Raw genomic sequence first — 25,503 nt, forward strand, 5'->3', positions numbered from 1 at the left:
CATGTTAGAAGATGAAGTTTATAGATCCTCTGTGGTTTCATTTTTCTGATCTATTCATGGCTCCATTAGCATGAATAGTTAAGAAACTCCTAAATCAAAATAAAATATTAATTATACTCCACAATATATATAGCTGCTGGCTATTAAGTGTTGTTTAAATGCTGTTTCTGTGATAACCTCAATTTTACCATTAAAACTCTTATAATTAAAGTCACATCCTTTACATAATATTTATTCTGTATAGGATTTACTCACATACAATGACGTCAACTTTAAGACAATTGACTATTATTTGTATAAAGGCATCTTATAAAATAGGGTAATACACAATGCACCTCAATGAATTAAGCTGATATGCTAGGATTCAGAAAATATGATCATTCTAACTCCTATTTTTGCCATTTTTTCATTGGGTTGCCTTAGGGAGGTTGCTTTACCATTCTGTGCCTCAATTTCTTTACCTTTCATGTGAGATAACTGTCCTATTTCATAGATATGTAAAGAATAACATAAAAATTATTAAATACTTTGCAAATATAAAATGCTATATAAGTGATAAATAGTAATACTGATCCACTTTAATATAACATAACATAGAACTTTCCATTTATAATCTAAAGTTTGGTCCTCCAACACCTATTATCACCCTTGCCAGTTAAATACATCTTACACTATATTGCTTTTAGTGATTTTTCCATAGTATGACATTTCCACAGTATTACTTAATTTAGGAGATTATACATATGTATCTCCAATAGTGGAAATTTCAATATATCTTAGTCTCACTTTGCACAGTAACTCTAATGAATTCAATTCTGAGCTCCTAACTAATTGACACACCAAACTTTCTTCATCCATTACGCAGTTGAAAAATTTGTTTTTCAAAAGTTTTGAGACATGGTAACTATAGAAGGAACATTGTACAGACCAAGGATGTGATCTGTTGCTCTATGTGACACTCTGATTACCAGCCTGTAAGCACAGTGAGTAATAGAGGTAATGAAGTGAGACCCCCAATGCTCAAAGGGAATTCAAAAAGCTCCCCAGTTTCAAGGTTTTGAGTGCTGCACTCCTGAGCTCTGCAGGAGTGTCTGGTGAAAGGCTCATAGGGGGTAATAAGAGTACCTCTGATTTTAGAGTTTCTTAAATGGTGAGCTTCTCTACAATTCATTTGAAGAAAGAGTTTCTTGGGTCAAAAAGAAAAAAATCTCTTAAACCACTGATCTACTCCATTTTGCTTCCTCCAGCCACTAGGCATGACTGCAATGTTGCTTTATTTTGTAAAACTTCTTCCCATCACCACACACTCTTGAGGACCACAGAGTTAGAAGGGTTTTCAGAAGCCGATAAACAGCATTTACTATTAAAAGCAAACTTTGTTCTGACCAACTCCCACTATCTTGCTAATATTAAAAAAAAAAATCCTTGGCATAAATAAAGCTTATCGTAACAGATTATATACTTATCCCCCTATTTAACATTTCCTCATATTTAAAAGCCAAAGAATTTTTTGTTTTCTCAGAAACCATTAGTGGACAGTCTCACTCTAGGAAATAATTGGTCTCTAATGTCTTAGATACATATGATAACTGGGGTTATTATTTACAACTTACAAACATGTCACAAAGTTTCTTTTATGATATGAAAATGGTAGAACAGATATGCTGTCTAGTTTGATGAACTTGATAGCTGTTTTGTGGGGAATAGCTTGATGTTTGTTATAAACAATGAGGAAGCATTATTTCAGGTAACTGTACAGGTGCTGGTGGCACTGTGTTCAGTGGACTTTGCTGACATTCATGCTGATGTTTGCATGCAGAAGCATAAGAGAACATTTAGATACAGACTAAAGTGCGTTAGAGCATACACATGCAAGCACTACTTCATTCTCATGAATAAAGCTCCAATCACTCATTTTTCCTATTGGCTCCATGGACTAAAATTCATATAATAATTTTAAAAGATGTTACCATCTGGCGAGACTAAAGAACAACACGTGTTCCCTCCCTTATTTGGATATGACTTAATTGTTAAGAGTCTTGATTCAGGAATAGTCATGCTGGGAAAACAATGAACTTGGTTCATACCATCCAGTCTTGAAGCAACTGGAAATTTACCATCAGGGGAATCTTGAAAAGGTCTCAGCATTAAGTACCATGAAACAAAAACAAACGGTTATTCATCTATTTGTAAAAAATGTTTTAGAAATTAACCATTTTAGTCCTCCAATCGGTATCAAGGACAATCATTAATTAAAGAATAAGAGAAAAAAATAAAATGAAAAGTATCATCTTGAGGGATGTCATGATATTTAGAAATACGGTATAATACATGGAGCCTCTATCAAAATTAAATTATATCAAGCCTAACTGTAATAATCTGTAGCAACCCTCAGTAAGGACAGTTCTTCCAGGATTCAGATTTTATCTTCTGAACTAAAATAATGCTTCTCTGATTTAACTGTACTTTTAGAATACTTAATAATTCAAACAGAGGAGGAGTTTATTTAACTTTAAAGATTTTTTAAAAGTAATCTCTACACCCAACTTGGGCTCAAACTTACAACCCCCAAGATGAAGAGTCGCAGCCAGGCGCCCCTTACAGGGAGGTAGTTTCAATTCACCTTTGTATCCTAGGAGAAAAGTTTGTTTTGAAAAATTATATAAACAAGATTAAAAAAATGTTTAAAGCATGTAAGAGAGTAACTTGTTCAAAGAGTGTTATAATAACATTTACACATAAATAATCTGACATTAAAAACATGTCAGTAGACTCTGTAGGGACATCACTGCGCACTCTTGGATAACTCTAGTCCAAGTTATTATGTGTTCTTGAAGATTATGAAGTTCCTCCTTCATACTTTCTAATGCTAATAGGCTTTTTTCTAATTACTGCAGATTGGTGAGGTTTGACTTCAATTCTTTGCCACTTCAGAAGACAATATGGAGAGAGGGCTGTTTAAAGTCAAAACCTGTCTATCATCAGTCCCATCACTTAAACTTTCTTATTAATTTCCTCATTTGTAAATTAGAGACAATAATATTTACCTTGCTGATTAGGTGAGAAAATGTGTGAGAGTACTTTAGAAATAATATAGAAGAACAATAAATGTTAGAAATTCCTCTCAAGAACTGGTAACCTCCAATTTTCTTGTTTATCATTTTTGGGGTTTTTTTGTTGTTTGTTTTTCCTTTAGAGAGAATTAATTATATTGACAGATCTTCACAAACTGCCTTGACTTTTAGGCAGTACTTGTTTCCTGCTTTAGAAAATGATGTCCGTATGTAATCTGCCATCTGCCACTACATTAGGTTTTTGTGTGTGTGTGTTTTAAAACAATACTGACTAGAAAAGAGTCATCTTTAACTTAATGACAAAAAAAAAAATCAAACTATGAATGGTTTCAAATATTTTAGATTTGCCACCTACCATAATCCTAAAACAATATCTAGGATATTGGGATACTGAAAGGTGGTTTTAGAACTGAAATTAATAGAAAGACTTATTAGTTCAGTCAGGTAGGGTGCCAGACCCTTAAATGTGCTCTTACCTGGTTCCCTGTGAAAATTCAGTATTGGTAGTTTGTGTTTTTGGAACACCTTGAAATTATCTTACATAAAGTTTGGTTGTGGTAAATTTATTTAAAATATTTTCTTTGAGAAACATTTGCTAAGTAGATCGTTCAATATTAAAAGAAAAAAGGTAACTCTGTAATAAAAGGAAGAGGATTAATTGTTCATCCATCATGCCAACTTAAGCTAGGTCTTTCTTTCCAGTGCAGCAACATATTTTAGGGCAACAAAGTTCAGAATGGATAAAATGACCTGTTTAGAAAGCATGCAAGTTATATTAGGTCATTACCGTTAAATCAGTCTGATAAATTTGTGAACCAGACTCTGACCACGGAAAGAGAAAGATACAGGAAGTCAGTGTAAGTTGCAGACATGCCAGCTCTGTTGGTTCATATGTCAGCTACCTAATGTTGGGCTTTATTTCCTTCTCATCTTCTTCTTCACTATCATCAACTTGTTGTATGACCAGATCTGCAGACCCATCCTCTACAATCTCCACGTATGATCTATTCTCGTCTTCACTCAAGTGCCACCTGGAATCCTTATCTCCATCTGATGGGGACATAAGATGCTGTTCAGCTTCCAAATCGATGGGGAGGCTGTCTATGCCCACTTCAGCAAGGCACTCATTACAGAGTCTGTAGCGCCTGGTTCCTTCCTGGACCACTTGCCCTGTTAGATCGGTCACATGGCGTTTGCATTTTCTGCAGATTAATTTGCATGCCTGGTGAATCTGTGTAGAGATTGAGACAGTGATAAAAATGGATTTTTCAAAAGCAGCACAGTTGGATATCTAGGTACCAGTTTATAAACTTAAGATGTCCAAAGCCAAGCACTAATATTAAGTTAACATCTAATTATTAGAAAAAGATCACAGGTTTTGGTGATAAATCTACATCACAAATAAATAACACCTTTCTCTAAATGATGGCTGTAACATTTTTATGATTAATAAAACATATTAATGTCACACATCCCTTAATCCAACAGTATTTTGATATCCGAGGTAACAAGGGACACCTTCTCAGAATAATAATAATTGCAAATACTAAGTTTATCACATGTACTATTTTAAGGACTTTATATACCTTAATTTTGAGAAGGGAGAAACCTCATTTCATATGTTAGTTTATTGTTATCAGCTAGAGAAAGAAAAATATATTATCCCAAATTTAAATTTATCAAAACATATTTTTGGATAGAAGGCTTACTTGTCACTTCTATTAATGAACTATCTTGTGGAAAGAGGACTAGACTAGCAACAGGAAGGCTTGGGTTCTAGCCCTGCTTTTGTCATCTACTAGCCATGTACCTTGAAGCAAGTAGTTGAAAACAATATAAACCTGCTTCCAGGGTGATAGTCAAAATATTTAACAATTAGTAAGGTATGGACACCACCGAAACAGAATAGAAGCCTGACAATCAAAATGGACATTGGTCATGACAACAAGTGTGGTGGTTCTGCTATGGATCAGCCTATTATTATCCCTGCCTACTTCCTTATTACTAATGAGAATACAAAAAAAAAAAAAAAGAGGGAGAGAGAGAGAATACAACTCGGGTTGTGAGGACCAAATGAGTTAATGTGTGTGAAGTGCTTTGGAAAAAAATTATAACTGATGAATAATTACATAATTATAGTTACTAATAAACATCTTTAATTGTTGTCAGAGCAGACTATGGGTTGTACTCTAAAAGCCATTACAATTAATTTTATAATGTCAAATTAATATTTATGGCATATTCATTTAGATAAAATCAGAACAGTATGGAAGTAGCCACAAAAAAACAAAACAAAACAAAAAAAACCCAAGTAGCCACCAAAACAAAAACAAAAACAAAGACAAACTAATGCATGCAGTCTCGTAAAATATCTAGGAAAATGTATGAGACTACAGTTCAGTATAGTAATTTTCTGCTTAACTATTGACATATTAATCAGTAAACAACTTGAATGTACTCTCATTGTTCCCCAGATAGTAATGTTATGGGTATAATATGTGATAGTTTTTGTTAGAAAGTTCTGGCACAGATATGTGTTTATCCCCATCCCATCAATTCCAATACAATTATGCAATCAAAGAAATTAAGCAACACACTATGTTAAAATTGAAAATGTCATCACAAACTCATTATTTAGAAAATATATATCTTCTACCTCTAACCATTGAATAACCTAAGGAGACAAGAACCAACATCAAATTATCCTCACTGAACAAAACTGAAAATCTGAGTTCCTTTTTTTTTTTTAAGATTATTTATTTATTTATTCATAGAGACACACAAAGAGAGAGAGAGAGAGGCAGAGACACAGGCAGAGGGAGAAGCAGGCTCCATGCAGAGAGCCTGATGTGGGACTCGATCCAGGGTCTCCAGGATCATGCCCTAGGCTGCAGGCGGTGCTAAACCGCTGCGCCACTGGGGCTGCCCCAAATCTGAGTTCCTAAAAGAGCAATAATTGTTATAGATCAAACACAATGAACCAGTGAAAATTCATGAGTCTGTATGCTACTTAAAAAATACAAAGCCAGAAAAAATTCATATTACCATTTAAAACTGCTATTAAATCAACTCTTTATTTTGATAATCGATAAAGGGAAAGAATTAAATATTTATCTTGTTTCTCCTGTAGTAACTGTATTTCAAAGTAACTGAATAGTCCCAATAGAAGATAGTTTTGTTTTGTTTTGTTTTTAAAGATTTTATTTATCTATTCATGAAACACACACACAGAGAGAGAGAGAGAGAGAGGCAGAAACACAGGCAGAAGAAGAACCAGCTCCATGAGGGAGCCCCACACGGGACTCAATCCTGGGTCTCCAGGATCATGCTCTGAGCCAAAGGCAGGCACTAAATCGCTGAGCCACCTGGGCTGTCCAGAAGATAGTTTTACTTTATAGAATTCTAACTAATAATATAGAAGAAATGATAAAATTAGTAAATCATTCTACAACTCAAGTAAAATCAGTAATTTGGACAGAGTTTATCAAATGACAATTAATACCATAAAATGAACAGTTGATGGGGAAATGTATAGTAACATACGTAATACCAAAATAGTTCCACAGATTCCTTTCTGATCATAAGGTGGCACCTAAAACTGAATAATGGTGGGATCACGGTATCATTACCCTAGTTTAGTGACCAATCTTAATATGAATGGGTCTAGTAGATATTACATGTCTCCTAATGTGACACATTATGAGACAAACGATTTCACCCTTGATGTGTTCTAGCTGAAAGTATTTACCTTGAATCCATTAAGCCTTTATTTTATTTTATTATTTTTTTTAAAGATTTTATTTATTCATTCATGATAGACACACACACACACACACACACACACACACACACACACACAGAGGCAGAGACACAGGCAGAGGGAGAAGCAGGCCCCATGCAGGGAGCCTGATGTGGACCTTGATCCAGGGTCCCCAGGATCACGACCTGGGCCAAAGGTGGCGCTAAACCGCTGAGCCACCCAGGCCGCCTCCATTAAGCCTTTAGATAAAATATCTGGTTTCTAGAAAATGCAGGGGTGGGGAGGTATAGAGGAAAAAGCTAAATGACACCAAAGAAAGCAAGCAGAGAAATCAAGAAGTAGGGTATTTTGTAAAACAATTGTCTTGATATCTTCAGTAAGTCAGTGTTATGGAAATAAAAAGAGGGCTGGGAGACTATGCTCTCTTAAAAACATATTTAAGGGACTTAACAATGAGGGGTAATAAAGGATACTGCATTGAATATTGGTTTGAACAAACCAGTTATAAAAGATATTGGGGGATTACAGGGAAACTTGAAATTGAACTACTGGATGTTAGATAAAATTTTATTGAGATGGAAAGGTAGATAGAGACTGTTCACTAAAGAGAGGAGGCACAAACAATATGACTTAATTTGGTTTTATTTATTTATTTATGCATGAGAGACATAGAGAGAGAGGTAGAGACACAGGCAGAGAGAGAAGCAGGCTCCATGCAAAGAGCTGGACATGGGATTCCATCCCGGGTCTCCAGGATCCCACCCTGGGCTGAAAGCAGCGCTAAACCTCTGAGCCACCCGGGCTGCCCTCTAATTTTTTTTTTTTTAAGATTTTATTTATTTATTCATGAGACATACACAGAGAGAGAGGCAGAGCCACAGGCAGAGGGAGAAGCAGGCTCCATGTAGGGAGCTCGATGTGGGACTCGATCCCGGGTCTCTAGGATCATGCCCTGGGCTGAAGGCGGCGCTAAACCGCTGAGCCACTCGGGCTGCCCTCTAATTTGGTTTAAAAAAAAAAATCCATATATATGTATGTGATAGAATTTTAAGAGTGGTAGTCTTTGGGTGGTGAAAATAAAGTATTTTTATTTTTTTATTAATTTTTATTATTATTATTATTTTTTTTTATGATAGTCACAGAGAGAGAGAGGCAGAGACACAGGCAGAGGGAGAAGCAGGCTCCATGCACCGGGAGTCCGACGTGGGATTCAATCCCGGGTCTCCAGGATCGCTCCCTGGGCCAAAGGCAGGTGCTAAACCGCTGTGCCACCCAGGGATCCCCTATTTTTATTTCCTTATTTTTAGTTTTTATAGTGCATATTCATTGCTTCCATAATAATAAAAGGTTTTTTTTCAATTAAAAAAAAAAAAACTAGCTTCATTAGGTTAATGAAGGCAGAGATTTTGTCTGTTTTGCTCACTGCTGGATACCTAGCACTGAGAAAAGGAGCTGGCACATAGATGCTCAGTATATATTTGCTAAATAGCTAACTAAAAAGCAATGCATGAAGAAATCACCTTCACTGGAGAAGGTGAATTATGTACACCTTCACTGAAGAAGGTGATTTCTGTTCTTCTTCAGTGACCCACTGTCCTTTAAAGTCAAAAAGTGCTGATATAAATGGAATAGACGTATAAGTAATAGAACGCAGATTTCAGAAAACATTCTTGTCTCAAGATGAACAGTAGAGTAATTCCAAAAGTCCTTACCTTAGTAGCCCATCAGAGCACTGAACAGCAAATTCCCTGAGATTTTTCTGACTGCTGACAGTCCAATTTCTGGAATGGGCTCTATGGGCCACCTTGCTCCCTTTCTTGAGGAGACTATGTAGGACTAGAAATAGGGTAATGTAGACAGAGGACGGAAAGTAGAAACTGGACAGAGATCCTACCAGATAAGCAATCAAGAATCACTAGTAGATGCTGAGTATCTGAAGTGGTGACTCTAACCTAGAGATTCAGTTGTCTTTTTTTTTTTTTTAAAGATTTTATTTATTTACTCATGAGAAACACAAAGAGAGAGAGAGAGAGAGAGAGAGAGGGAGAGAGGGAGGCAGAGACACAGGCAGAGGGAGAAGCAGGCTCCATGCAGGGAGCCCCACGTGGGACTCGATACCGGGTCTCCAGGATCACGCCCTGGGCTAAAGGTGGCGCTAAACCGCTGAGCCACCAGGGCTGCCCGAGATTCAGGTATCTTTATCTTACATTGTCTTTGGCTCTTGAAAAGACCAGTATATAAAAAGATGTTCAATTTTAATTACAATGGGTATTTTTTAAAATTTTTAAATAAAATGGATATTCAAAAGAGTATCACCTAATTCAAGGCTTCAAAGGTGAATAAAAAGTATATATATATGTATTAAAGTATAAATTATGTACAAAGTAAAACCATGAAGTTGGAAGAAATTCTAATATGGTAGAGTTGTATGAAAAGATTTCTCTCAGTAAATTAGATGATCTGAAAGCATATAAATGCACACATTTCTTAAGAAGTAAAATGATGAGAAATCATGTACATACTGTTCGAAAATGGCTACTGAGGTGGTCTAGCCTGCTAAATCTTTTCCCACAGGCTTGACATGGATAGGGCCTTTCTCCTGTATGGCAGCGAAGGTGGCGCTTGAGGTCTGCCTTTCGCTTCACCACGTGTGTGCAGTATGGGCACTTGAACCGCATCCTGGGCAGATCATCTGTCAGGAGATAGTTCGATTAAATCACTGGAAAGTTCATCATTACAATTCTATTCTATTCTATTCTATTTATTTATTTATTTATTTATTTATAAATATTTTATCTATTTATTTGAGAGAGAGAATGAGCTGGGAGAGGGGCAGAAGGACAAGCAGACTCCCTGCTGAGCAGAAAGCCTGATGCAGGACTGGATCCTTGGACCCTGGGATCATGACCCGAGCTAAAGGCAGTCGCTTAACTGACTGAGCCACCAGGCGTCCTATTTATTTATTTATGTTTAATATTTTATTTATTTATTTGACAGAGAGAGAGAGAGAGAGAGCACAAGTAGGGGGAGAAGCAAACTCCCTGCTGAGCAGGGAGCCCGAGGAGGAATTAGATCCCAGGACCCCAAGATCATGACTCGAGCTGAAGGCTCACCCTTAGTGACTGAGCCACCCAGGTGCCCCCAATCATAACAATTCTAGTAACATAAAGAATCCCAAAGGATTTGGTGAGTCCAATTTTGGAAAGGCAGGAGAAAAAGAGACGGAAGAAGACTTGATTGTTCATGCAATCCTGGCCAGAACTGTAACTGCAGCATTTGATACATTTACAAAGTTGGGGTAAATTTCGGCTCTCCGGATCCCTGGGTGGCTCAGCGATTTAGTGCTGCCTTCGGCCCAGGGCACAATCCTGGAGACCCGGGATCGAATCCCACGTCGGGCTCCCGGTGCATGGAGCCTGCTTCTCCCTCTGCCTATGTCTGCCTCTCTCTCTCTCTCTGTGTGACTATCATAAATAAATAAATAAATAAATAAATAAATAAATAAATAAATAAATATTAAAAAAAAGAAAAAATTTCAACTTTTGCACTCACCTTGTCATTCAGTGTTTCAGAGTCACTGGATTTGAAACGTAAAAAGGCAGTGCTGGATTTTAAAACTGGATATACAGAAAACCCCCACAAAAACAAAAACTAAAGAACTGTTGGTACAATACAAAAGTATTTCATATTAGAGCTTTTAAGTAATTTGTTTTATTACATATTTGTATCTCCTTGCCTTTTCTTTTCATATACTCATAATACTTTTAAAGGTGAAAAATGTCAAATATATTTAATTTTTTATTTTATTTTATTTTATTTATTTATTTATTTTTATTTTTATTTTTTTTATTTTAAAACTCAAATATTCAAGGGGTGCCTGGCTGGCTCAGTTATAAGAGCCTGTGATTCATGATCTCGGGGCTGTGAATTTGAGCCCCATGTTGGGTGCACAGATTACTAAAATATATATATAAACTTTAAAAAATAAATAAAACTCATGTATTCAAGATGTTAGTTATGAGTGGAGGCAAACTTCATCAATTTAATAGCTGTTAAATTCAGCTGTTCATTATTGAAATTAGGTTCACATAACCTAGAATTATAAAAGCACAGAGTCCATCTAGAGAAAAGATCACTCTTTTGGTGTTTAAAAATGCAACGGAGATTTCTTACTTTTGATTTGCTTTTTTCCGTATGCTTTGGTCAATGGTGAGAGCTCAGCGGGACTTTCAATAAGCTCTATAACAGGATACAATTTCATGCATTCCCAGGTTATTACTACAGGAAAATGCAATTAATAAAAATCTAGCTGGTTGCCTATTATTTTAAAATATGTTATCTACAACGAACTTATTTTTAAAAATTTATGTGACAACTCAGGAATGTGAATAGATTGGCTATTTACTGATGTTAAGGAACTCTTATTTTTGTTTAGGTATAATTTTTTTTTTAATTTTTATTTATGATAGTCACACAGAGAGAGAGAGAGAGAGAGGCAGAGACATAGGCAGAGGGAGAAGCAGGCTCCATGCACGGGGAGCCCGACGTGGGATTCGATCCCGGGTCTCCAGGATCACACCCTGCGCCAAAGGCAGGCGCTAAACTGCTACGCCACCCAAGGTTCCCATTTTGTTTAGGTATAATTATGGTATTGTAGGTTTTTTTTTAAAGACACCTTTTTAAATTTTTTTTTTTTAAGTAGGCTACATGCCCAATGGGACTTGAATTCACAGCCCTGGGATCAAGAGTCACATGTCTCAGTTTTGCTTTGTTTTTTAGGGGAGGGGAGGGGCAGAGAGAGGGAGAGATCTTTTTTTTTTTTTTAAGATGTATTTATTTATTTATTTATTTATTAAATTTTATTTATTTTTTTTGATGTATTTATTTAATGAGAGACACAGAGAGAGAGAGAGAGAGAGAGAAAGAGAGAGGGAGAGAGAAGGAGAGAAAGAGAGAGGGAGAGAGAGAGAGAGAGAGGCAGAGACACAGGCAGAGGGAGAAGCAGGCTCCACACAGGGAGCCCGACGTGGGACTCGATCCCGGGTCTCCATGATCACGCCTGGGCCGAAGGCGGCGCTAAACCTCTTAGCCATCTGGGCTACCCGAGCATCTTAAGCAGGCTCCATGCCTAGCACGGAGTCAGGCAGGGTTTGATCTCACAACCCTGAGATCATGACCTGAGCTGAAATCAAGAGTTGGATGCCTGGGTCACCCAGGCACCATCACTTTTTTTAACGACTACATTTTAGGGACACATTTTGAAATATTTACAGATGAAAACTTATGATGTCTGGTATTTGCTTAAAAATAATAAAGAGAGGAGTAAGAAGTAATGATACTGATGAAACAAGATTGGCATGTATAGGAAGTTGTTCAAACTGGATATGGGGTACCTGGAGGTGAATTATACTATTCTCTTTCCTTTTGTGTATGTTTGAAATTTTCCTAAAATAAAAACAATTTTAAAAGTATAATTTGAATCTTATAATCTGTAGCAGTTTCATCTTATAATTCTCCTTTAAACTCACATGTAAAGTACTAAGCAAGTTTGCTACCTGATTAATTGGGGCAGAACTGTATGACATGTATTTCTTCTTTTTTTTAAAGATTTTTAAAAAATTATTTATCTTGAGAGAGAGAGTGTGAGCAGCACTGGGAGGGGCAGAGAGAGGAAGAGAGAGATTCTCAAGCAAACTCCATGCTGAGTGCAGAGTCTGATGCATGGGTCAATCCCACAACTGTGGATCATGGCCTGAGCCAAAACTGAGTTGGACAATTAATGGACTGCGCCACCCAGGTACTCCTGGTAAAGCATGCATTTCTAATCCCTGTTCTCTACGACAGTCTTATGACAGTGTGGGGTGTACTGCTGAAACCAACAACCTATATAATCTTTCTACATTTCACTACTATCATAAAAATGAAATGTCTCAGGTTGTTGTTGCACATAGGATTACCAGGTCAATGTTATGGGCTGTGTGTTAAATGTTTTTTTTTTTTAATTATGTATTTATTTTATTTTTTTTAAAGATTTTATTTATTTATTAATGAGAGACATACAGAGAGAGAGGCAGAGACACAGGCAGAGGAAGAAGCAGGCTCCATGTAGGGAGCCCAACATGGGACACAATCCTGGGTCTCCAAGATCAGGCCCTGGGCTAAAGGCGGCGCTAAACCACTAAGCCACCCGGGCTGCCCTAAATTATGTATTTATATCTCAATAAAATCAGATATAGTCTCATTTCTTTTAGGTCTTAGGCCTGTGAACCTTTGTAAATATGCATGGTTACTCTGTTTAACTTTTCTGTATAAAAATACTCCTCCTGAGGGAATACTGAGAAAAAAATACAATAGAAAATGAAAATACGCATCTTAGGGATTGAACCATTTAGAAAGAGCTATAGGAGATCCCTGGGTAGCTCAGCGGTTTAGCACCTGCTTTTGGCCCAGGGCACGATCCTGGAGTCCTGGGATCCAGTCCCACTTCGGGCTCCCGGCATGGAGCCCGCTTCTCCTTCCTCCTGTGTCTCTGCCACTCTCACTCTTTCTCTCTCTCTATCATAAATAAATAAATAAATAAATAAATAAATAAATAAATAAATAAATAAATCTTTTTAAAAAACGAGCTATAAAAGCTTAACAGTAATCTAATCATCTGCTGACACAAGTTTGGAAAACCTTGGGCTTTGAAATTCAGAACTCTATTGTTTTGACTGTTATTAAATTTATCCTTTTTTTTTTTTTTTTTTTTTAAAGTAGGCTCCATTCCCAGTGTGGGGCTTGAACTCATGATTCTATGATCAAGAGTTGTATGTTCTACCAACTGAGCCAGTCAGGTACCCCTAACCAATATTTTCTTTTTTTAAAGATTTTATTTATTTATTCATGAGAGATAGAGAGAGAGAGGCAGAGACATAGGCAGAGGGAGAAGCAGGCTCCATGCAGGGAGCCCGATGTGGGACTTGATCCCGGGTCTCTAGGATCAGGCCCTGGGCTGAAGGCGGAGCTAAACCACTGAGCCAACCGGGCTGCCCTCCCCTAGCCAATATTATTTTTAATTAGAAATTTAAATTTGGGGAACCCTGGATGGCTCAGCAGTTTAGCTCCTGTCTTTGGTTCAGGGAGTGATCCTGGACTCCTGGGATCGAGTCCCACGTTGGGCTCCCTGAATGGAGCCTGCTTCTCCCTCCCTCTCTCTCTCATAAATAAATAAATAATATTTTAAAAAAAGAAATTTATTATTTTTTTAAAGAAATTTAAATTTATGTTTTAGGAAATAAATTTCATTAGAGGACTATGACTTTTTAAAAAATCACTTGGTTCAACTGCCCATAACACTTCAAAGTAAGGACATGTTGAGATAAGACTGATTTATATAGGAGCCTTAGAACCTCACTGAGGGGACTGTTTTTAGATACCTGGAAAGCTTCTGGATGTGACATCAGATCCTGGACCATATGGATAGCCAACAGGAGTTGAGTCCATATCAGCATCAATTTGTGCTTGTTCTTCAGATTGGGAAATGTGGCTGGAAGAATCTGATGCTCGTGCTTCTCGTTTGCTTGGCTTATAATGAGCAACTTCAGAAGGCTGTGACAACCTCAAATGTTTGGACTTTTTGATGGAATCTTTCCTTTGTTCATGCTTGGCCAAAGGCTGTTGAGTATTCCTTTGGGGGGCTGGGTGGTAATTATACTTACTCCAAGATTTTCCACTTATTATACCTGTCCCTTGATCTGAGCTTAGGTGAGAATGTGGAGAACTGCCTTCTTGCCAGCCACTGCTATAAAAGGAGGAACGTTCTATACCATTAGAATTGGCATCTTTATCAGAGAGACTGAAATAGCGATCTTTTTCCTTCTCACTAATGTCTAGTGAAGACTTAATAAAGGTCTTACATACACTAATGACATCAGTCATCTGAAGGAAGCTAGCAGCTGACATCACTTCTATGACGTTCTGACCAGTAAGAGAGAGTTTGCCGGAATAGACAAAGTCCAGGATAACCGTAAAAGTGTCTGGGGAGAAAGCCTGAAATGTAGCCGTGGTTGGCTGACTTGTCTCCTTCGAATTCTGAGAAAGGAGCATTTTGAAGTAGCCACTGCTAGCGAATAGTACATTTCGATGTGCTTTGAAGACCTTCCCTTCAACCAGAATGCTGCAATCACAAAAGACATCTTGCCTGCGTTGCTCATTCAGTTGTTGCAGGAGGTGGGACTGGTGAGAGGAGATCTCCATTCTGGAGAGGAAAAAACACGTGGTTACCAACCCGAAATGACACGGCTTTTCCGAGCAGAGTCAACTGAAATGACCATCAGGAACCTTTCCTTGTTTCCACTAAAACCACTTTCTTAGAGAACATCATCTCCAAGACACAGAAAACCACTTAGTACTGTTATTAATTGTGTGATTTTCAGACAATGATGTGTTCAGTCATAAAACTTTACTGGACATCTTTTTTTTTAAGATTTTATTTATTTATTCATGAGAGGCACAGAGAATGAAGCAGAGACACAGGCAGAGGGAGAAGCAGGCTCCCCATGGGGGGCCGGACACGGGACTCAATCCCAGGACTCTGGGATCACAAGCTGAGCGGAAGGCAGACCCTCAACCACTGACCCACCCATGTGCTCCTACTGAGCATCTTCTATGAATCAGGCTTTCTGCTACGTGCTGGACTGAACAGACTTGCTTCCTGCATTCAGGTAGTGTTCAGTCTAGAGGGGCATCAGGCACTCAACACTCACATGAAGTCATAAAGGACTTGTTAATACAAAAAACAGAAAGACGCTGCTGTTGGTATAAGAGAAGGGTAGGCCAGCTTAGACTGGGGTGGAGAGGGTTAGGGATACCTCTTTGAGAAGTAACATTTAAACTGGGACATCAAAGGCGAACAGGAATTAGCTGGGTGAGGAATGAGGGAAAGACTACAGATTCCAACAAAATGATGATCTAGAAAGGGCTGAAACTCTCCTGCCACAAATCTCTAGAGATGCTGGCTAAAATATAACCGAACGTTTTATTATTTTTTAAAATTTTACTTAGTTAACATACAGTGCAGTAGAGTTTCTGGAGTAGAATTTAGTGCTGCATCACTTACAAACAACACCCAGTGCTTATCATATTGCATGCCCTCCTAATCCCCATCACCCATCCTGCCCATCCCCCACCCACATCCCTCCACATTTTTTTTTCTTTTACCCCTTAAAATATAACCAAACTGTGTTTTAAATGTATGGTCTTGTAAGAAAATGAGAAATCCCTAGGTGCCAGCAGTGAAGGAGCAGAGCCAGAGCAGCAATATGGGACTTGGATTTTCATCAGTAACAAGTTGGAATCCTCTAAAGGCTAAAACCTTAAAGAAGAAAGATAGGAAGAAAGGAAGATAGGAAGAAAGGAAGAAAGGAAGAAAAAGAGAAGAAGAAGAAGAAGAAGAAGAAGAAGAAGAAGAAGAAGAAGAAGAAGAAGAAGAAGAAGAAGAAGAAGGAGAAGAAGAAGGAGAAGAAGAAAGGAGGAGGAGGAGGAGGAGGAGAAAGTAAACTTTGCCTAATAAATCCTGGGAAAAACAGTTAATCTTGCGAGGCTTCTGTTGGGAAAAGGAAAAAAAAAGTACCTAGGTGAGATATCAAACCCAAGGTTGTGCTTTTTGAGGTTCTGGAATCCAAATTTATTTTACCTGTTTGATGTGGGAAACCTCAAAGTGAAAATTTAATGTGGAAATTAGTCCTGGGCTTCTGTGGGTTCCACAGAAGCAAATGCAAAACTGCTCAGGAGGAGTGCTCTAAGGACCTAAGGCAGGTGGGGGAAAAAAATCTCTGCTTACACTGAACTCCAAATCATTCCTCTTTATAAAAATGGATCATTTTCAATATCATACCATCATTATGTCTACTATCTTCTAACTTTAAAAAAAATTATTTATATATTATTTAAAAGATTTTATTTATTTGACAAAGAGAGAAAGAGCACAAGCAGGGGGAGTAACAGCCCAATGTGGGGGTCGATCCCACAATCCTGAGATCATGACCTGAGCCAACAGATTAGAAAGAGTTTTGGTTTGTTCTTTTCATTTCCTGTCTTTGCTTCTCCCGTTCTCTTTATATCGGTTTCATCCCCATCCATCAAAATAATTTTCTTTTTTTTTTTTTTCAAAATAATTTTCAAAAAATATCATTAGTGGAGTGCCTGGGTGGCTCAGTCAGTTAAATGTCTGCCTTTGGCTCAGGTCGTGATCCCTGGGTCCTGCTTCTCCTTCTCCCTCTGCTTGCTGCTCCCCCTGCTTATGCTCACGCTCTCTGTCAAATAAATAAAATCTTAAAAAAAAAATCATTAGTAACTTGCATGTCAAATCCAACAGTCATTTCTTTGTCTTCATTTTACTGATGCAGTGGGTCATTCTCTTGATCCTAAAACACTTTCTTCATTTGGTGCTAGGACACCACTCCTCCATGTTCTTCTCCCATTGGCTGGCCGCTCCTTCTCAGTCCTTTGCCGGTTTTTCATTTTCCTAAGCTCTAAGTGCTAGGGGATTCATGGTATCCTACCCCAAAATATGGCACCTTGGCACACTGAATATTTTGAACTGAAGAACTTTGAGAAAACAGCAGAAAGGTAACTTTGATACCCCCCTCCTTTTCCCCCTACAACTAAAATAACCCCTAACTGTCCTTATACCCAGAGGAAAGAGCATCCTTATCTCAGGAGACAAAGGGACGCTAAAAAGAATCTGAACAAACTGGCTGAGCTGAGCTTCCCTGTTTACTAAATTTATCTCCTACTCCTTAACCTACCTTACTCCTCCACGACTGCTGGCGCTTCGAACCTAGCATAGAAATATCCTTAGGTCTATTTCTTCCTCGGATCTTCATTTCCTTATGAAGGCTTCTGTGTTGTGTAGAACTTATGTTAAGTAAATTTGTATGCATGTCTCATGTCAATTTGTCTTTGTTGGTTTAATTTCCAGACCCAGCCAGGAAGAAGGTCAAGGAAAAATTTTCTTCCCCTACAGCTGGAATGCCCCAGGCCTCAGGGCTGGGACCTCTTCTCTACTTACACCATTCCCTAGGTGAGTCCATCTGGTCTCATAGTTTCAAATACCATCTTTGAGCTTATGACCCACAAAAAAAGCTTCCAAAGGCTCCCCATCCAACCTCAAAGTTCTTACGATCTCAAAGGCCCTACATGATGTACATCCTCCCCATCCAGGTATCTCTCTGCCCTCGTCTCTTCTGCTCGATCCCTCCAACACTGCATTCTAGCTACAAAGACCTCTGCTCATTCCTGAACATTCAAGGCCTGTTTCTACTGTGCAATCTTTATCCTTGCTACTCCTTCTGCTTTGGAATTCTTCTCCCAGATATTCACATAGCTCACATTCTCACATTTTCAGGTCCCTGTTCAAATGTCACCTTATCAGAGAACTTTCCTTTACCATCCTATCTAATCACACCCTCCCATTCTTTATCCTCTTATTTGTTTGCCATTTTCTCCTACTAGAATTTAAAGTAGGAGAGCTGAGACTGCCTACTTATGTATTCCCAGCTCCTTGAGCAGCACTTGAGCACATGATAATGCTCAATCGGTATTGTTGAACGTGCATCAAAAACATTTTTTTAAAAGATTTTATTTATTTATTCATGAGAGACACAGAGAGAGACAGAGAGAGGCAGAGGCAAAGGCAGAGGGAGAAGCAGGCTCCATGCAGGGAGCCTGACATGGGACTCGATCCTGGGTCTCCAGGATCATGCCCTGGGCTGAAGGTGGCGCTAAACCACTGAGCCACCCAGGCTGCCCTGCATCAAACATATTAAAACATACAAGGACACTGTTGTTGTTGTTTTTTGACACTGTTCTTTATAAAGAAGAATCAGCATGTAGAATAGGAGAATCAGAACACCAACAGTTTTAGAAAATAGAATAAAGGGATCCCTGGGTGGCGCAGCGGTTTGGTGCCTGCCTTTGGCCCAGGGTGTGATCCTGGAGACCCAGGATCGAATCCCACGTCAGGCTCCCGGTGCATGGAGCCTGCTTCTCCCTCTGCCTATGTCTCTGCCTCTCTCTCTCTCTCCCTGTGTGACTATCATAAATAAATAAATAAATTAATTAAAAAAAAAAAAGAAAATAGAATAAAAATCTAATAGACCATGAAGTAAGTATGTTTAAGATGGCCGAAGAGATAAAAGATATAAAGAGTAGCATATGGTTATGAGTATAAATGCTAGAGCCAGGTAGCTGGATTTGGAATTATGGCTCTACCACTTAATAGCTGTGTGAACCTGGGCAATTTATTTAACTTATGTATTCATTTCCTTATCTGTAAAATGGAACAGAAAATAGCTCTTATTTCATAGGATTATTGTGAGGACTGAATGAGCTGATGTACACATAACACTCAAAACTAGATATTGGGCATGCAATAAGTATTTCATAAATGTTAGCCATTCTCCTTTTACTTTGTTTTATTATTATCCACAAGAAAAGAAACTAGGGGGGAAAAGAGAAGAGGTAGGTTTGAGGAGGAACCAAATGGACTTAATATATGAAAGATATAATTAGTGAAATTAAAACACTTCGTGTTGTAAGATGGCTACCTCATCTCCAGCCTGATAGCCACATTCCTGGCAGGAAGAATTGAAAAGACAAAAGACAATTACCAACCCAGCTTGTCTTCTTTTTTTTTTTTTTTTTTTTAAGATTTTTATTTATTTATTCATGAGAGACACCGAGAGAGAGAGAGAGAAAAAGAGAGAGAGAGGGGGAGAGAAAGAGAGGCAGAGACACAGGCAGAGGGAGGGAGAAACGGGCTCCCTCGGGACTCGATCCCGGATCCCGAGATCACACCCAAGACAAAGGCAGACGCTCAAACGCTAAGCCACCCAGGCGTCCCTTGTCTTTTTTGATCAGGGGAAAAAGAAAAGTTTTCCTGGATGCCTCACCCAGGGGACTTACACTTGCAACAGAATGATCAGACCATGTTACCCGATATTTAAGTGTATGCTGTCACTAATGGTATGTATCGATTACCACTTCTCATTTTTGTCAGTACTTACTATTATTAGGCTTTTTAATTTTGCCAATCTTGCAAGTATACAATGGTATATCATTTTTTATTTGTGTGGGTTAAACAATTAATGTCTATTGACCGTTATCAGCAAGTTGCTTGCTCATTACAATGTTGCTAACCAATACTGTACAAAAATGAACTACAAAAAATAATGTGATACAGTAAGTATTTATCTCACAAGCCTGTGGGTTGGCTGATTTAGGCTGGACTTGTTAGGACAGCTCTGCTGATCTTGCCTGGGCCCACTTACATACCTAGGAGTTAGCTGATGGAGGCAGCTTGTCCGGGGTGGTTGTGTTTCTACATGATCTCATATCTTCCTCGTGGGACCAGTTGGCTGGCCTGGCCAATTTCTTCCCATGACAATACCAAAAAGCACAAAAGACCAAGTGGAAATACATGAAGCCTCTTAGGCTTAGGCTTATGACTGGTACACCGTCACATCTACCCTACTATAATAGTCTTAAGCAAATCACATGGCCAAATGTGAAGTCAAGAAAGAAGAAACACCTGTTCTGTTAGTGGGAAGAACTGTGATGTCACACAACAAAGGGTGTGATATTGGCAGGGGGTGATGAATAGGGGCAATTCTGTTATCCTTTCTTATTTTTTTTTAAAAGATTTTATTTATTTATTCATGAGAGACAGAGAGAGAGAGAGAGAGAGAGAGAGAGAGATTGGCAGAGACATAGGCAGAGGGAGAAGCAAGTTCCATGCAGGAAGCCCGATGTGGAACTCGATCCCAGACCCCGGGATCATGCCCTGAGCTAAAGGCAGATGCTCACCTGCTGAGCCACCCAGGGTCCCTGTAAGTATCCTTTAAATATCCAACAAATAGGGCAGTCCGGATGGCTCCGCGATTTAGGGCCGCCTTTGGCTCAGGGCACGATCCTGGATCATGGATTCCAGGATGGAATCCCGCATTGGGCGTCCTGCATGGAGCCTGTTTCTCCCTCTGCCTGTGTTTCTGCCTCTCTCTCTCTGTGTCTTTCATGAATAAATAAATAAAATATTTTAAAAAATAAAAACAAAGTTGTTCCTCACTTTTAGAGCTTTAATCCACTGTTTTGCATGGTATTCTAATTTTTTTATGTGGATAGTCAATTTTTCTGGCACTGTTTATTGAACAATGTATCCTTTCCCCACTAATCTGTAATGCTATCTGTTATACATCTAGCTTACATAAATTCATGGATCTATCCCTTCAATTCAGTCAGTCAATTTGTCTATCTCTGCATCAATACTTCATAGTATTAATTACCAAACTTTAAAATGTATTCCTACACCTAGTTCTTCAAGTAACATTAAAAAAATCTAATTATCTCCTTCTTCTTCCATATAAATATATTAGGATAAGCTTATCAAGCTTCACTAAAGAGAAAAAAATATACCCTATAGGTATTTATTTTGGAATTGAATGTATAGATTTATTTATGGGAAGATTCATATCTTTAGATATTGAATCTTACCATCCATGAACATGGTATAATTCTCCCTTTATTTAGGCATTCCTGCATATTATTCAGTAATGTTTCCTTATTTTCTTTATTAAGATCTTGCATAATTTTGTCAAATTTATTTCCAACTGCTCATTGGCTGAATAGAAATGCTCCTAAAATGCCACCATGAAGAATGATGTCTAGGACAGGTGTTTGATGGGTATCCTTTTGTTTCCAATTTGCTAAAAGTATTTATCATAAATGAGTGCTAAATTTTTTAAAATGCTTATTTGGTATTTATGTTTTTTCCTTCTTAATCTGTATATTTGTTTCCTGGCTCTACTGTAATAAAGTATATAAACTGGGTGACAACACAATTGAAATTTATTGTCTCAGGGTCTGGACACTACATATCTGAAATCATGGTGTCAACAGGGCCATGCTTTCTTTGAGACGGAATCCTTTGCGGGAGAGGAATCCTTTGCTTCCTGCATCTGGTGGCTCCAGGCATTCTTTGGTTTGTGCAGCAAAACCCCAATCTTTGTCTCCGTCTTCACATGGCTGCCTTCTCTGTGTGTCTGTGTCTTCATAAGGAGCTCTCTACTTGTATCTTCACAATGTCTTCTTATAAGGACACTAGTCATTTTGCACAGCCATTTTTTTTTTTAAGTAAGCTCTAGACCTGATGTGGGGCTTAAACTCACGATCTGAGATCAGGAGTCACATGCTCTACTGACTGAGCCAGCCAGGAGCCCCAGGACACTAGTAACTTTGACTTAAGGGTCCACCCTACTCCAATATGACCTCATCTTAACTAATTACATCTTCAACAACCCTATTTCCAAATAAGTACTACAGGTTAGCACTTCAACATATCTTTTGGGGGGGGAACACAATTCAACCCACAACAGTCTGTTAAAATAATACGTTACATATTTTGGGTGTTGAATGATCTCTGCATTCCTAGAATACTCTTTACCTTTGTTTTTATACTTACTCAGAGACTGAAAAGACAAATGTTCTGCTTTTTCAATTCTCCAATAATGTGAGGTTGAAGTAATAGTGGATTGAATCTTGTTCCCTCAAAATTCATGTTTACCTAGAATCTCAGAATGTAACCTTATTTGGAAACAGGGTCTTTGCAGAAAGAATTAGTTAAGATGAGGTCACTGGACTACATCCAGTGAGCCCTAAAGCCAATGGCTGGTGTCTTTATAAGAAAAAGAGAGGAAAAAAAAAAAAAAGAAAAGAAAAGAAAAGGAGAGGAAAGAAGAAAAAAATCCTGGTGAAATTACAGTTGGGAGACTGCAGTCACACAACTGCTGGTCAAAAAATACCTGGAGTCCCCAGAAGCTAGAAGGTTTCTCCTCTAGAGCCTTCAGAGGGGACATGGCCCTGCCAACACCTTAATTTCTGACTTCTAGCCTCCAGAACTGAGAGAATAAATTCCAGTTGTTTCAAGCAACCCAGGTTAAGGTACTTTGTTATAACAGCCCTAGAGAGCAAATACAAGCTGCATAAAACTGCCAATATTAAAAAAAAAAAGAAAAAAAACTGTCAATATTTAACAGTTTTGACCAATAAAAATAGTAATTTTATATGGTTGACCTAAAATCTTGATTCAAAATGAATTGGTAAAAGGGAAAAATATTTATTTCTGTATTAACAGAAGCTGTAGCTATTTAAAAACTCTTGTTTTTTTTTTAAAGATTTTATTTATTTATTCATGAGAGACACACAGAGAGATGCAGACATAGGCAGAGGGAGAAGTAGGCTTCCTGCAGGGACCCTGATATGGAACTTGATCCCAGGACCCAGGATCATGACCTGAGCCAAAGGTAGATGCTCAACCACTGAGCCACCCAGGTGCCCCTATTTAAAAGCTGTTATTTTCATTCTTTTGGTGGATGTTTTAGTTTATCAGCCTGTTATACAATTTCCCTTTTGTTGACTATTCTATTCTGACTCCCCTCTCTTCACACTCAATACTTTTTTTTTCTGGTAATTGGTCCACAACTTTTCTTAAGAGGATCATCCCTTCACCTCTTTCAGGTCCTATGGTTTGGGAGATACTGAATTGACTCATCCCTCCAAAGGCCAACCTGTGATCTAGACCTGACAAATCAGAGCAATGCATTCCCACAGCCAGCTATTGGCTTGGGGATGGATGGACTGAACAAGGCAAACAAAAGAGGTTCAGTCGACATGAACCTAGCATTTTTACTGGAGCAACTGGAAAAGAGCACTTCTCTGAGGATGAAAGCCGGGAACTAGACATTGTGGATGTACTGCCACCATGACAGCACCTACATGAGAAAGGACCAACCCTGAGGAAAGAAGAGCAGAGAAAGAGAAAGGCCTGATTCTCCTGACATCATTTTGTTCCCTAGGCTAGTGATTTTTTTTTTTTTTTTTTTCTGTAAAAGGCCAGGCAGGAAATATTTCAGGGCTTGGAGCTATGAGATTATTAGTTGTAATAAATATTTATTTTGGACTTCACCTATGGTTCCTGGCTCAGAGTTCCCCAAATGCCTTGTAATTTCCTAAGCAGTAAGAGCAATAGGAGCATCTTTTGTTCTAATGTTTAGTCTTTCATCCATAGTTCCTGAAATCACTTCAGAGCCATAAAGTTGCCATGGGTGTCTTGTTATTCACAGTAAGTCCCATTCAACCACAGCTGAATTTTTATTAATGTCCTTAAGATGCAGGGGCGGGGGTGGGGCGTGCCAGGGAAACCAACCATTAGACTCAATTTATTAGAATAGAGGGTTGGAACTTTCAGCTCCTCCCCACAACCTCTGAAGGGAGGAGGAGCTGGAGGTTGAATCAGTCACCAGTGGCCAATGATTTAATCAATCATGCGTATGTAATGAAGCCCCCCAAAAAACCCCAAAAGGGGATGCCTGGGTGGCTTAGCGGTTGAGTGTCTGCCTTTGGCTCGGGGAGTGATCCCGGGGCCTCAGGATTGAGTCCCGAGTCAGACTTCCTGCATGGAGCCTGCTTCTCCTTCTGCCTATGTCTCTGCCTCTCTCTTTCTGTGTCTCTCATGAATAAATAAATAAAATATAAAACAAAACAAAACAAAACAAAACAAAACAAAACAAAAAAGGACAGAGTTCTGAGAGCTTCCAGCCTGGTAAACTAGAACGCATCCACTTTTATGGCCCTGGCCTCATACTCCATGGGTCTGGAGTTCCCACATTTGGGACCTTACCCTATGTATCTCTTCATCTGGCTGTTCATTTGTATCTTTTAATATCCTTCATAATAAACTGGTGATCTAGTGAGTAAATTGGTTTCCTTAGTTCTGTGAGCCACTCAAGCAAACTAATCGAACCCAAGGCAGGGGGGGTCCTCTGATTTATGGTCAGTCAGAAGCACAGGTGACAACCTGGACCAGTGATGGGCATATCCAGTGGAGGCAGGCTTGTAGGACTGAGCCCTTAACCTGTGAATCTGATGCCATCTCGATGTAGATAGTGTCAGAAGTAAGTTGAATTTGTGTTGGAGAATTGCTTGATTTTGCAGGAAAAATACACATCACAGTGGGCCAGATGTCTCTCTCACCTCCTCAGCTTCACCACTATATTACTCAATTCTCCACAGTAGCATGAAAGCAGCCACAGACAATAGGAGAAGCAATGGGTATGATAGTGTCCCAATAGAGCTTTATTCACAAAAACAGCCACAGGCTGCCTTTTACCAACCCCAGCCCTAGTCCCAGCCATGCCTTCAGCTGTATCCATCCTTGGACTTTTCACTTACCTGACCCAATAAATGTCATTTTTCTTAAGCCAATATGAGTTGGCTTTCCTTTTACTTGTAGCCAGAGAATCCCAGTTTATAAGTTATTTCTAAAGATTCTGAATTTTTTGATAATTTTCATCTAATTATTAGTGTAACTTTTCTTTAAAATTTACTCCTAACTATGAAAGGAATCAAAGTTGGTTTCATAGAGGAATGATGAATTGATGCCCAAGACATTGCCAGTGCTTTTTCAGACATGAGAGTGCTATAAAAACATATAAAAACACTAACTCTATTCTTAAAAATTCTAGTGAAAAGTTAATTCCTTGGGGGGGGGGGGAATGGAACTTTTTTTTTTATTTTAAATTTCAATAAGAATTTGCTTTCCAGGCAATTAAGTGAGCATCAGTATTGTTAAGT

The 25,503-nt window shown here is 38.5% G+C and overlaps 1 protein-coding gene and 1 long non-coding RNA gene across 6 annotated transcripts in view; one reads left to right on the forward strand and one right to left on the reverse strand.

The window, feature by feature from the left end:
- Positions 1-3,621: 3,621 nt before the first annotated feature.
- Positions 3,622-25,503, reverse strand: part of ZBTB8A (zinc finger and BTB domain containing 8A) — a 62,711-nt gene continuing 40,829 nt past the window's right edge. For all 5 annotated transcript variants that reach the window (XM_072827244.1, XM_072827247.1, XM_072827243.1 and 2 more), the window contains 3 exons: positions 14,253-15,073; positions 9,357-9,526; positions 3,622-4,305 (listed from right to left, as the gene is read on the reverse strand). In XM_072827244.1, the coding sequence (XP_072683345.1) occupies positions 3,973-4,305; positions 9,357-9,526; positions 14,253-15,072 (1,323 nt within the window). In that variant the 5' untranslated portion in view covers position 15,073 and the 3' untranslated portion in view covers positions 3,622-3,972. The remainder of the gene's footprint in view (positions 4,306-9,356; positions 9,527-14,252; positions 15,074-25,503) is intronic.
- Positions 12,425-24,628, forward strand: LOC140633983 (uncharacterized). Its single transcript, XR_012031565.1, has 3 exons — positions 12,425-12,631; positions 17,798-17,899; positions 23,389-24,628. It is a non-coding gene; the product is annotated as an uncharacterized lncRNA (long non-coding RNA).

Source organism: Canis lupus, chromosome 5 (genome assembly GCF_048164855.1).
Source record: "Canis lupus baileyi chromosome 5, mCanLup2.hap1, whole genome shotgun sequence".
NCBI lineage: Eukaryota > Metazoa > Chordata > Mammalia > Carnivora > Canidae > Canis > Canis lupus.